At 47.5% G+C, this 13,162-nt stretch overlaps 1 protein-coding gene across 1 annotated transcript in view; it reads left to right on the forward strand.

Moving 5' to 3' along the window:
* Nucleotides 1-3,039, forward strand: part of CRX (cone-rod homeobox) — a 6,281-nt gene extending 3,242 nt beyond the window's left edge. The window contains exon 3 of the mRNA XM_023651562.2: nucleotides 73-3,039. Coding sequence (XP_023507330.1) covers nucleotides 73-720 — 648 coding nt within the window. The 3' untranslated portion in view covers nucleotides 721-3,039. The remainder of the gene's footprint in view (nucleotides 1-72) is intronic.
* Nucleotides 3,040-13,162: the final 10,123 nt, after the last annotated feature.

Consider the following 13,162-nt stretch of genomic DNA (forward strand, 5'->3'; position numbering starts at 1 on the left):
TCCTGGGCACCACGAGGGCTCTCCTGGGCCTCTTCCCTACTCACCTGCACGATTTTCCCTCTCAATCCCCAGGTTTGGTTCAAGAACCGCAGGGCTAAGTGCAGACAGCAGCGGCAGCAGCAGAAACAGCAGCAGCAGCCCCCAGGGGCACAAGCCAAAGCTCGTCCTGCCAAGAGGAAGGCAGGAGCATCCCCAAGACCCTCCACAGATGTCTGTCCAGACCCCCTGGGCATCTCAGATTCCTACAGCCCCCCTCTACCTGGCCCCTCGGGCTCCCCCACCACGGCAGTGGCCACCGTGTCCATTTGGAGTCCGGCCTCAGAGTCTCCTTTGCCCGAGGCCCAACGGGCTGGGCTTGTGGCCTCGGGGCCTTCTCTGACCTCAGCGCCCTATGCCATGACCTACGCCCCTGCCTCTGCTTTCTGCTCTTCCCCGTCAGCCTATGGGTCTCCAAGCTCCTATTTCAGTGGCCTGGATCCCTACCTCTCTCCCATGGTGCCCCAGTTGGGGGGCCCAGCTCTCAGCCCCCTTTCAGGCCCCTCCGTGGGACCCTCCCTGGCCCAGTCCCCCACCTCCCTGTCAGGCCAGAGCTACGGCACCTACAGCCCTGTGGACAGCTTGGAATTCAAGGACCCCACAGGCACCTGGAAATTCACCTACAACCCCATGGATCCCCTGGACTACAAGGATCAGAGTGCCTGGAAGTTTCAGATCTTGTAGAAGCTACTCTCCACCTCTCTCCACCTCTTCTCTAAATCTGCCTCCTTGCAGCTTAGATCCTTGGATGGTGTCCTTGGGAAAGCAGCAGGAGCTAGCAATCCTTCCAAAGGTTGTGGCCTCTTTGGCTCCATGTGCATCTTAGCTCAACACAGTCCACCCCTTTTCCTCCCTGGGAGAGGGGCTCCCCCCCATCCTGGGGCAGCTCAACGGGTCCCACTAATTCTCTCAACCCAACACCATCTCACATGGATTCTCACTGGCGTCCTAGACCGTGAGCCCCAGACTCCAGAAACTGGTGCTGAGAATTCGCCCTGAGACGAAAATTAAACCAAGCTTGCAGTTGATTTGGGGGCAATGTTTAGGTTTGAATCTAGATGCCCTTGAACAAACAGGGAGGGAGGCTCGATTCCTTAACTTTCCATTTGGGACACTTCTTTAGCACGTGGCTAGAGATCCTTCTAGAAATTCCAAAGACAGACCTTAAGAGGCCCCGTTATGGAACCTTAGGCCAATCATACGGTTAAATTAAAAAAAATTCCCTGGCGATTTTACAGATTTCACAAATGTCAGGTTTACATGGTAGGTTTAGGGAGCTGTTGGATATACATACATATATATATATTTTCCTCTTAGCTTCTTAAAGACGTTTCATCGTTTGATCACTCGTCCATCAGGACTTTGGCAACGGGCATATTTGGTAGGAGAATGGAAGGCAATTTGCCTGTTCCATGTCTACTTCTTTTTCCCTGGTTTTAGGATTTTCTGAAGGTGAATTTCACCCGAACGTTGGAGGAACGGTGGTTGTTGCACGGGGGCGGGTATTTCAAGGAGAAGAGGAGGTGGACAGGCTTCCCATCTATAGATGTACAAGAGACGGGGGGGGGGTCGAGGGAAGGATTCGGAGGAAGCCCCATATTTCAAACATCCATTCCCTCTTTTAGATGGTTTGTTTTCAATTTCGATTGTGGGATCGGATAACATAACTTGGCCTGAGGAAGTTTTCCTGGGGCAACACCATATTCCTTTCAGTACAGTTACACCCACGGTCATGGAGACAAGCAATGTGAGAGTTTCAAGAAGGATTCAGGCATTTTGCCACTCCTGGAAGATTGGTGCCTTGGCCCCTGCCTCTTCTGTCTAGATTCTCCCTTCATTTTCCACTGAAGGAGGCAGGAGACAGGAGCCTTTCGCTGGTGGCTTTCACAAGGCAAGGGGTGAAAGACAGCAGGGCGGGGAGGCGGTGGGATGCTGGCAGAAGATTAATGATGGGCTCTCCGAGGAAGAGGAAGAGATAATCAATAGCATTGGCCCATTTCCGTGGTGTAAATACTTCCACCCTGGCTGATTTCTAGCCGCCAATCTGAAGTCACCGAACTTGGAGTTGAGAATTGATGAGCGCTCATGAGCTGGTACGAGCTGGCCCTGGTGCAGCAGGGATGGCAGGTGAAGAGAGGCTGGGAGGCATCAGATGATTTTTCTGGGTCCAGGGCACAAGAGGTCCACACAGCCTAGACCTCTGAGGGGCACACTGCGATCACTGGAGTCCACAAAGATGGCTTACTCAACACACCGCTTGACCATCTCTCATGGGACTGAGTCGTGCTGGGCTCTGGGACATTAGACCCAGAAGTGGCTCAGAGTCCAGTGTGGGGCAGAAAGTATAAACAGAGGAGGATGGCATATGTCGGGGTGTGGGATGGGGGATCCAGACAAAAGTCTCAGGGGAGGGACAAGGAGGAGATGCCAGTGTGCTCTGGATCTGTGCAAAGGTTGGGGCCAGAATCCTATGTCAATCATTCGTTCTGCAGAGACTCCCACGCTCTGTGCTGGAGGCTGCAGTCTGAGGAGTAAATGAGAACCTCTCCTTGCCCCGTGGACTTCCCCATTCACGGGGGAGGGTGTGTCTTGTGCAAACAATTCAAAGGCAGCTTGATAAGGGGATCGGGAGAGCTTGAAGGATGGATGTTCCAGAGAAGGATGGAAAATAATAGAGATTGAGGGCCACAGTCACGGGCCAATGAGGGTGAGACCTCAAGAGACCCCTTTGCCGGGGTCTTCCAAGACTTCTCTAGCGAGGAGTAGACTCTGCTTGGGAGGTCCCAGCTTCCTTTTTCTGGGCCAGCCTCCTTGAACGCTGCTTCTTCCGCTGTCCATTGGGGGATGTTAAAGGTTCTACTTCCTAAAGCCAGGAAGAGCGACAAGGAAAGTGCAGACAGAAAGGAGGAGCCAGGGGCCTCCCTCGTTCTGGGTCAGGCCCAGTGTCCTCCCCTTTCCTAGTCCCTGGAACTCCAGGTCTCCCTTCTCTAGCCCCCAGCAGAGTGAAACTGATTAAACTGTTGAATCCTGTTTAAAGTCTGGGTGATTTTTTTATTTCCGTGGAGGGGCAGATGAGGGGAGATGGAAACAGGGACTGCTGTGTCCTTCCCCTCTCCCCTAGCTTCGTGCTCTGGGGACGTGTGTCCATCCACGTGCCCCCTCTGTCTGGTCACCGTCTTTTCCTTGCTCTCTTCCAAAGCCAATTAAGCAGGGACTTGGGCTCCAGACGGCCAGCTCCCACCTGCTGTGACCTCACTGGGCCCCCCCAGAGCCCCTCCTGCCTCAACAGCTCCCCATCCCCACCTGGTCTTCTGCAGCTTCATCTTGCATCTCTCCCTTTCTCCTTCCATCTCTTCTTCCAGGGTCCCTTTCAGCTTTCCTCCATTCCTCTCTCATCTCTTCTTTCCTCTACCTCTTTCCTTTATTTTTTCTCCTGTCTCCCAGGTCGCCGTTTATTTTTGCTGGATTTTTATCTTTTTCTTTCTCCTTTTTCTCTTTTTCTTTGCCTCTGACTTTCTCTTTCCTCAACTCAAAGTCATCTTTCTCTGCTTCTGCTCCTCTCAATCTCTGGGTCTCAGGTTAAGGTTTGCGCGCGCGCGCGTGTGTGTGTGTGTGTGTGAGCAGGGTGGGGGCGCCCAAATCCAGAACTGACGGGTCAGACAGACTTACTGTCAGAGCCTGGCTCAGCCATTCTGGTCATAGGACCTTGGGCAATTCACTTTTCCCAGCCTGGGTTTCCCTACCTGTAACATGCAGCATCAAGAAGACCTACACTGAGAAAATGAAATGAGATTATTATATTAAATACGGAGTCCCAAAGCCTGGTCTACATTGAGAGCCCAACAAACATTTATTTATTTTTGTGGTAAAATACACATCACATGAAATGGACCATTTTTACCATTTTAGAGTATGCAATGAGGCAGTGTTAAGTACATTCACAGGAGAAACCAGACACAAAAGACCACGTATTGTAGGACTCCATTTATGTGAAACGTCCAGAATAGGCAAATCCATAGAGACAGGAAGCTGATGAGTGGTTGGCAGGGGCTGGGAGCAGGGGGGATGGGAAGTGACTGTTTAGTGGGTACTGGGTACGGGGTTTCCATCTGGGGTGACAAAAAAGTTCTGGATCTAGATAGTGCCCTGGCAATTCTACTCCTAACTATATACCCCAAAGAACTGAAAACAAGTATTCAAACAAAAACTCGTGCATCCTGTTCATGGCAGCACTACTCACAGCAAGCAAAAGATGGAAACAACCCAAATGTCCATCATCTGGTGATGGATCAGCAAGATGTGGTGTAGCCAGACAATGGAATATTACTCAGCCACAAAAAGAAATGAAGCGCTGATCCGGGCTACTACATGGATAAACCTTGAAGACGTCATGCTAAATGTTTACCTGAACCTAATTTTTTTTTTACTGAACTTGTACTTGTGCTGTTCATGGCAGCTCGGTTCATAATGGCCCCAAACCGGAAACTACCCAAATGTCCGTCAACAGGTGAACGGATAAACAGACTGGTACATCCAGACAATGGAATATTCCTCAGCGTCACACATAACAGCATGGATGAATAGCATGATAATGAGTGAAGGAACCCAGGCTCAAAGCAGTAAATACTGCCTGATTCCACTGATAGAAAATTCTAGAAAAGGTAAAATTAGAGCGACGGAAAGCAAATGGCGGGAGTAGCCGACAGGATTCACTACAAAGGAACAAAAGGGGATCTTTTTGGGGAGCTAGAAATGTTCTGTATCTTGATGACGGTGGTGTTCCATGACTGTATACAATTGCGCAAACTCATCAAATTTACACTTAACATGAGTGGACTTTATAGCATATAGATTATCCCTCCACAAATCGGAAGGAAAAGAAAAGCAAGAAAAATTTACTTAGCAGGTACAACTTGCCAGACATTGGTGAAAGCCAGTCCTGATGTTTAATTCTCAAAATAACCCACTAGAGAGATTGTATTATTATCAGAGAGATGCTATTATTAGTTATCCCCACTTCACAGATGACAGAGCTGAGGCAGAGGGAGGTCAGGTCACTGGCCCAAGGTCCCATAGCTAGGAAGAAGTAGAATCGGGGTTTATATTCATCTTTCTGGGGTGTAGACCCTCTGGACCCTCTTGGCATTTTCCCCCTCCCCCCAGTTTTGGTCCTGCCTTTCACTTCTTTTTTTTTTTTTTTTTCCTGAGGAAGATTAGCCCTGAGCTAACATCTGCCACCAATCCTCCTCTTTTTTGCTGAGGAAGACTTGTCCTGAGCTAACATCCATGCCCATCTTCCTCTACTTTATATGTGGGACGCCTGCCATGGCATGGCTTGACAAGTGGTACCTAGGTCGGCACCCAGGATCCAAACTGGCAAACCTCGGGCCACCAAAGCAGAACATTTGAATTTAACCGCTGTGCCACCGGCCGGCCCCCTGCCTTTCACTTCTGCTTCTCTTCTCCCCAGTTCTTCCTTCCTCCATCTCAGTGTTTCTGTCCTCTCTCCATCTCTCCCCTCACCCCCATGTGTCTCCATCCTCCCGCCTCCCCCTCTTGATCTCAGAGCCCCTCCCTCGCTCTTTCCTCTGTCCCTGAACAGGACTAATTTAGCAAATGCTCCAATCCTCTTACCACGACGGTCCAGCCTCAGCAGAATGGCAGGGGAATTGGTGGGGATTAGCTTCAGACTCATGACCACGGGGGAGGGGACATTGTGGAGACAGCTGAGTTTTAACCAAGACATGCCCTCCTCACTCCTTTCCCTTGCATGTGGAATCATGCCCGGGACACACAATAATTATAAAAATCACAGCTAAACTCTTTACTGAGCGCTTACGATGTGCCAAGCACTGTTGGGCCCTTTCCTTGTATTCCTCCCGCATTGAATCTTCCTTACCACCTCATGGGGTAGAGGCCCTCCTCCGTCTCCCCTATTGTACGGATCAGGAGAGGTTAAAAAAAAAAATGGGATCCAGCCCCAGCCTTCCTGGTGTTTCTCAGGTTAAAGATGGAGACACAGAGGCTGGGAGATGGGAATGGGATGGCTCTGGGGCCACACAGCGTGCAAGGGAAACCCCTGTTTGGTGACTTCAAAGATAATACTTTCAGCCCCCCTCAAAGAATGGAGGAGATGAGAGAGAGAGAGAGGGAAATGAAGAGGGGGTGAAGACGGAGAGGAAAATGCATTCCGAGAAGGAGGAACGGAAGGCAGAGAGGGGAAGGAGATTAGGCAGAGAAAGACAAGACAAGAGAGATGTCAGGAGGGGAGTGCGTACGAGGCATTCATTCCTCCTTACGCATGTGAGAGAATTCGCCAGTGAAACATATGGGCCTGCAGCTCTTTCGTAGGAAGGTTAATTATGTGTTTTATTTATTTGACAGATATAGAATTGTTCAAATTTTAAAATTTCTACTTGTGTCAGTTTCAAGAAGCTGTATTCCTCAAGGAGTTTGTCCGTTTCCTCTAAGTTGTCCAACTTATTGACATACGCTTGTTTATAATATTCTGATTTCCAGTTGATTTATCTGTAGCATTAAGAGATATATCAGACACCAGATAAGAAGACTGAAATCAACCATTTTGAGCATCATCTCAAGAAATCAGAACGGAGAGAAGTAATAAAGACGAGAGCAGAAATTAATAGAAATAAAATTGTACAATTAAAAAAACAACAAAGGCATAAGCTGTTTTGTTAGAGACGAATAAAGTCAATAGCTCTGGATAATACTAACAAAGAGAGAAAGAGAGAAATTACCAATATCAAGAATGAAAAAGGCATTAATGATCATAAGAGGATATTATGAACAATTTCATGCCAAGAAATTTGAAAATTTAGATGACAAATTCCTAGCAAAACACAATTTTCCAAAGCAAGCACACACAAAAATAGAAAATCTGAACAGTCCTATTAAAGGAGAGTAATCCGTAATTAAAATTTTTCACGCGAAGAACACTCCATGCCCATTTGGCTTCACTGATAAATTCCACATAACAATTAAGAAATAAATTGCATTGATCTTAGGTAAACTTCTAGAGAATTGAAAGAGTGGGAGCACTTTTCATTTTATTTCATGAGGCCTGCATAACCTTGGTATCAAAAACCTGGCAAGAACACTAAAATAAAGGAACACTATAGGTCATGAACTCAGATATAAAAGTCCTAGACAAATATTATCAAACAGAGTCCAGCATATATAATGGAATAATAATACATGGGATCAAGTTGATTATATTCCAGAAATGCACGATTGGTTTAATAGTAAAAAAAACAAGGAAGCTTATCTGCCACATTAATATAACAAGTAGATAGTATCATCTCAATATGCACAGGAGAAGCATTTGATAAAACTCAAAATCCATTTTTTTTAGGGAAGACTGGCCCTGAGCTAACATCCCCCTCCAATCCTCCTCTTTTTGCTGAGGAAGACTGGCCCTGAGCTAACATCCGTGCCCGTCTTCCTCTACTTTATATGTGGGACGCCTACCACAGCATGGCTTTTGCCAAGCGGTGCCATGTCCACACCCGGGATCCGAACCGGCGAACCCTGGGCCGCTGAAGTGGAACATGCACACTTAACCACTGCACCACTGGGCTGGCCCCCTCAAAATCCACTTTTGATTAAAAATAACAAACTCTTAGAAATGAGGAAGAGAAGTGAATTCCTTAATTTGATAAAGGGTATCTGCAAAATAATCCTGTAGAAAACATTATGTTTAACGTTAAAATGTTGAAAGCTTTCTTTCTGTTCCTGGGAATGACACAGGAATATCTTGTCCTCACCGCTTCTCTTCAACACTGTACTAAGGTCCACGCAATCAAGAAAATAAAAATGAGGGGCCGGCCCAGTGGCGCAGCAGTTAGGTGTGCATGTTTCACTTCGGTGGCCCAGGATTTACAGGTTCAGATCCCGGGTGTGGTCATGGCACCACTTGGCAAGCCATGCTGTGGCAGGCGTCCCACATATAAAGTAGAGGAAGATGGGCACGGATGTTAGCTCAGGGCCAGTCTTCCTCAGCAAAAAGAGGAGGATTGGCAGCAGATGTTAGCTCAGGGCTAATCTTCCTCAAATAAAATAAATAAATAAAAAGGAAATAAAAGTCATACTGATTTAGAAAGAAAGAAAGAAAACTATCACTGTTTACAGATGACATGATTGTTTGGGTGGAAAACCCAAAATAATTTATAGATAATTGTTTAGAATTAATATGAGAGTTTCACCAGGTCATTGGAAACAAGTCAATATATCAAAAACTGACTATTTTTCTATATTCCAGCCACAAACCATTAGGAAACAAATTTTTAAAAATGGATACAATTTACGATAATAGCAAATACTTTGGGAAAAAACCTAACAAAATCTGTGTCTGATCTCTACACAGAAAACTCTACAACACAACAGAAAAAAGATTAAAGTAGACCATAATGAATGGAAAAGGTGTCCAACTTCATCGGTCATCAGGAAAATACAAAATAAAGCCACCATGATCTTCTGCTATGTATCCATCAGCATGGCTAAAATTCAAAGACTGACCATGCCAAGTTTTGGCGAAGATATGGAGTAACTGGGAGTATTAACTGGTAAAATCACTTTGGAAATCTATTAAGCATTATCTACTACGTTTGGGAAAATACTCCCTCTACGGCCCAGAAATTACACTCCTGGGAATATACCAACAAAAAATGCGTAGTACATACGTGTATCAGAATACAGTCACAAGAATGTTCACAGCGACATTGTTGGCAATAACACAACGCTGGAACCAAACCAAATGGACACAGAAAAGAGAGCAGATAAATTAATGGGGCTCTATCGTGCAACGGAAAACCGCACAGACATCAGAATGCACAGACAGACTGTGGCTACAGGCAACAGGATGACCCTTGCAAACAATGATGAATGAAAGAAGGCCAAGAAAAAGGAGGACACCATTCTATGGTTCTCTGCATGTAAATTTCAAAAAAAAACAGGCAAAACGAACCTGCAGCATCAGAGGGCAGGGTAGTGGTTATCTTTGTGGGGGCTGCGTGAGAGAACTTCAGTGTTGCTGAGAATAATCTGTGTCTCACTCTGGGAGGTGGACACAGGTGTGTTCACATTGTGATAACCCGTTGATTTGTGCATTTTTCTGAACCGATGTTGTCCTTCAATGAAACATTTCTTCTGTTTTCCAAAAAAAATTTTCCCTGCTGATGAGGTTGTAGTCCCTTTACCAGGGAGGACAAAAAGAGGCCCAGATAGGTCGGCCAAAGGGGAGACATTTTTCAGAGAAATGCTGAAGCACAGAGCCGTAGGTGGAAAAGGGGGCTATTTTCCACGGAGTCAACCTGAAGTTCGGATGAACTTGGGAAAAAGGATGCTTGTTCCCAGAAGGAAGAGAATGTGGTCCAGAGAGATCAGAAAAAAGGAACCAATTTTCTAAGAAGAGACTAGACTTTGTTTTATTTAATATATGTTTGCATCATTAATAACTCTGCCCTATGGGGAGTTTGCAATGCGTGTCATGAAAATTCTCCCAGCCACCCAGTGTCCCTTCCAGGTGCCTACCGGTCTCAGCTTCTTCTTGCGTGTCCTCTTAGATACGGGCTGTGCGTATGGGAGCGAAATTGTACCTATGTCCTCTCTTCACATTTCTACACTTCTTTGCCTCTCCATTTTGCTCCTGAATTTGGTTCAAGAAATCTCTGTTCTCAGAACCAGCTGGGATATAGATAGATAGATAGAGGGTTAGATAATGGAAAGATACGTGGATGGATGGATGGATGGATGGATGGATGGACAGAAGGACACATAAACTTAAAAACTATATAGGAATTTGGGAAATGGATATTTGGGGACAGAAGGGAAGATTTTGGAGGGCACAAAAGTAGAGAGAGAATTTATGTGAAATGGAGTGACAGAGTCACAAGATTCTTCTGAGGGATAGAGAACAGTGTCCTGTCCACCCAATTTGGAGAAGAGAGGGTGCAGGGTAGAGACAGTCTGACATGGCAGAGGGAGGGACTAACAGTAAGGGATGCAGTCAGCTGAGACAACAGTTAATAAATATAAGGCACGTAGAATAAATAGTGGCTGGCACATAAGAAAAATGTCTCTGCATTTCTCTTTCTCTCTTCCTTGCTCTCTTTATCTTATATATTTTTTTGTGTTTGCCTCCATTTCTCGTGTCTGTCTGTCTTCCTATCTCTTTTGTTTTCTCTCTCTGTTTTCTGGGAATGCCCTCAGAGCTCCCCCCAGGCCTGGCACAATCCTGGCTCACCCCTCCATCCTCCTGCCCGTGCCTCGCCTGCCGCTTCCTGCCCCTGGAACAAGCCAGTGCCCCACCCCTGGACCTACTGAATCAGACGCTCTGGGGAGGAGGCTCAGTAATCTGGGGTTCGACAAGCCCTTCAGGAAATTCTAATGCTCACTAGAATTTGAAAATCATTGGCTTAGACAATATGAGGTGCTAATGAGTTTTGCAGGCAATAATGTTTCATCTGTGTCTCCTTCAGGGTGGAGGCCAGGCAGAGAAACCAGTTGCTCTGCCCTGGGGGCAAAGCTGTGGGGACGGGGTGGGTTCTCTGAGTTGTTGTGAAAGGTTGTCTTCTGACCAGATGTCAGCCTGAATGTTTCCAGGCACGTGTGGGGCAGACAATGAGCTAAGCCCGTTGTACAGGTGGGGAAAGCCAAGTGTGGCTGGGAAGGATAGCTTTGCCCAAGGTCAGGCGGCTGATAAAGATAAGGCTCTCCAGGGATTCCCAAGTGCTGGGGCACTAGGCACGTTGAGTTCAAGGGAGCTGGCTAAAGAAGAGAAAGAGAAAAGCATCTCCCAACAGCCAGGAGCTGGCCTGGCACTCGCAGACAAGGCTTGTGCCCTCCTGCTGAATATATAATTTCACAAAACACAAACGGGCAAGGCCAGTCTTTGATCGTGTTGAAGTGACCTGCTGGTAATCATGTCTGAACACAGAAGCACAAACATTGTCCAAATCATAAGAGACCAATGTCCCCCATTCAGACAAACACTAGTGACACTTTCTATACACATCACAATTCTAGCAACACTCCATCCTCCTCCCCTTCTAGAGAAGATACCCAATCATAGAATTACCGCCATTTCCAGACAGGCTCCAACCCAGAGCAAAGCCACTCATCTTTTTTCAAAATTGTGGTAAAATGTACATAACATAAAACTGACCGCTTTAACCATTTTTAAGTGTACATTTTGGTGGCATTAAGTACACTCACGTGGTTGTGCAGCCATCACCACCATGCACCTCCAGGACTTCTTTATCTCCAACTGAAATTCTGTTCCCATTAAACGCTAACTCCCCATTCCCTCTTGCCCCTAGTCCCTGGTAACCGCTAATCTACTGTCTGTCTCTATGAATTTGCCTATTCGAGGCAAAAAGTGGAATCCTGCAATATTTGTCCTTTCTTGTCTGCTTTATTTCATTTAGCATAATGCTTTCTAGGTTCATCCATGTTGTAGCCTGTATCAGAACTCCCTTCCTTTTTAAGCCTGAATAATATTCCATGTATGGATAGACCACACTGCGTTTCTCTATTCATCTGTCGATGGATGTTAACATTGTTTCCACATTTGTCTATTGTGAATAATGCTGCTATGAATATGGGTGTACAGGTGTCTGTTTGAGTACCTGATTTCAATTGTTTTGGGCATAAAGGTCACTCTTCTTTGAATCTTCCCCAAAATCATTTCGTACAAGCCCAAATCCTATATAGGTCCTCTCAAACGCCCTCTTATGGAGACCCTTGTAGGATTTCCGTGGTCTTCATCACCTTCATTGCAATGAGACAATATTCAAATTTGCTCACTACTGGTGTCCTCCTTATGGTCTATGGCAGAGGGACACTGACAGGTATCACCAAGTCTGTCTCTAAAACCAACCTACACTCCCAAAGCACCAGAAGGTCAGACTCCCCATCGCTCGCCTGCCTATCCCAGGCCTGGTCCCTCTTCTCAGTCTTTGTCAATCAGACCTGCAAAATGTTGCATTTAACTTCATTTGAAAAGTTAGGGAGAAGGGGGCCATCTAGTCACACCTTACAGACCAAGAAAAATGCTAGATTATTGCTTGTTGAGCTCAGGGCCATCGATTGTCTTGGTGACCAAGGCATTCCCAGCTGCCCCAAAAGCAGAAAAAACATCCAACTGTGGCAGAATGTTGCCACAAACGAAGCAGAATAAACGTCCAATTATGGCAGAGGCCACCATCCAGTGGCAGCCCAGAGGGTGAGGTAAAGCTCTGATGACAAGATGTCTCTGCTCAGCTTCACTTTGCGTTTGGCCACCTGTTTACTTTTCATGCGCACTGATTATAACGAGGTCCCCTGGGGACTGAGCACCCTCCGTTGTGTCCTCCGTGATCCGGGCCCCAGCAGACCCCGGCCCGGGCCAGGAGCTCAGTCTGATGCTAGGACGCAGGTCCACGTGGCTCAGAGGGGCTGGACTCCTGAGACTCAAGCTCCTGAACCCAACGCATGAGCCAGACCCAGGTCCTTCATTCAGAAAAGGAAGCGGGCACCCCTGCACCCCACTCCGACCTCCATCCCATCGGGAAACCCGCACAGACACCAAACCATGCTCAGACCCAGTGTGTCTGCCGATGTCCCCATGTCCAGGGCCCCCGGGGGGCTGCTTGAAGAATGGACCAGAGGAGTGAGAGTGGCCCAGGGGGACAAGGGAGGTGGTGCTGGGCCATCCAGCAGGAGAGGATGGTGCCTGGACAGAGAGGTGGGGCTCCCAGGACTGGGAAGGGAGAGGATGGCCCCTGGGAGCTGGCTGGCTGGGAGGAGGGGCCGTTTCCTGAGATGGGGACCGCACTGCACAGGCAATGCCGGGTCCCCTGGGCTAGAGCCCCATGATGGAGGGTCCAGGCTGTCTTCCCACCGGGGTTCCCAGCCCCCAGCAGAGGACCTGGCACATAGTAGCTGCTCAGTAATGAAAGGATTAATCCAGCATCGTGTCTCCTGCAAGGGGCGGGGCTGAGGGTGGGGCGAGACAGGGAGGGTCCCGGACCCTTAGGGTGGGCCTGGGTGGGCACAGCGCCGAGGTGGGATTTAAGCCCCAGGCCCTGTGGACAGAGCCTCAAACGCAGGGAGCAGAGCAGCCGCGAGG

The sequence above is a fragment of the Equus caballus genome, chromosome 10, assembly GCF_041296265.1.
Source record: "Equus caballus isolate H_3958 breed thoroughbred chromosome 10, TB-T2T, whole genome shotgun sequence".
NCBI lineage: Eukaryota > Metazoa > Chordata > Mammalia > Perissodactyla > Equidae > Equus > Equus caballus.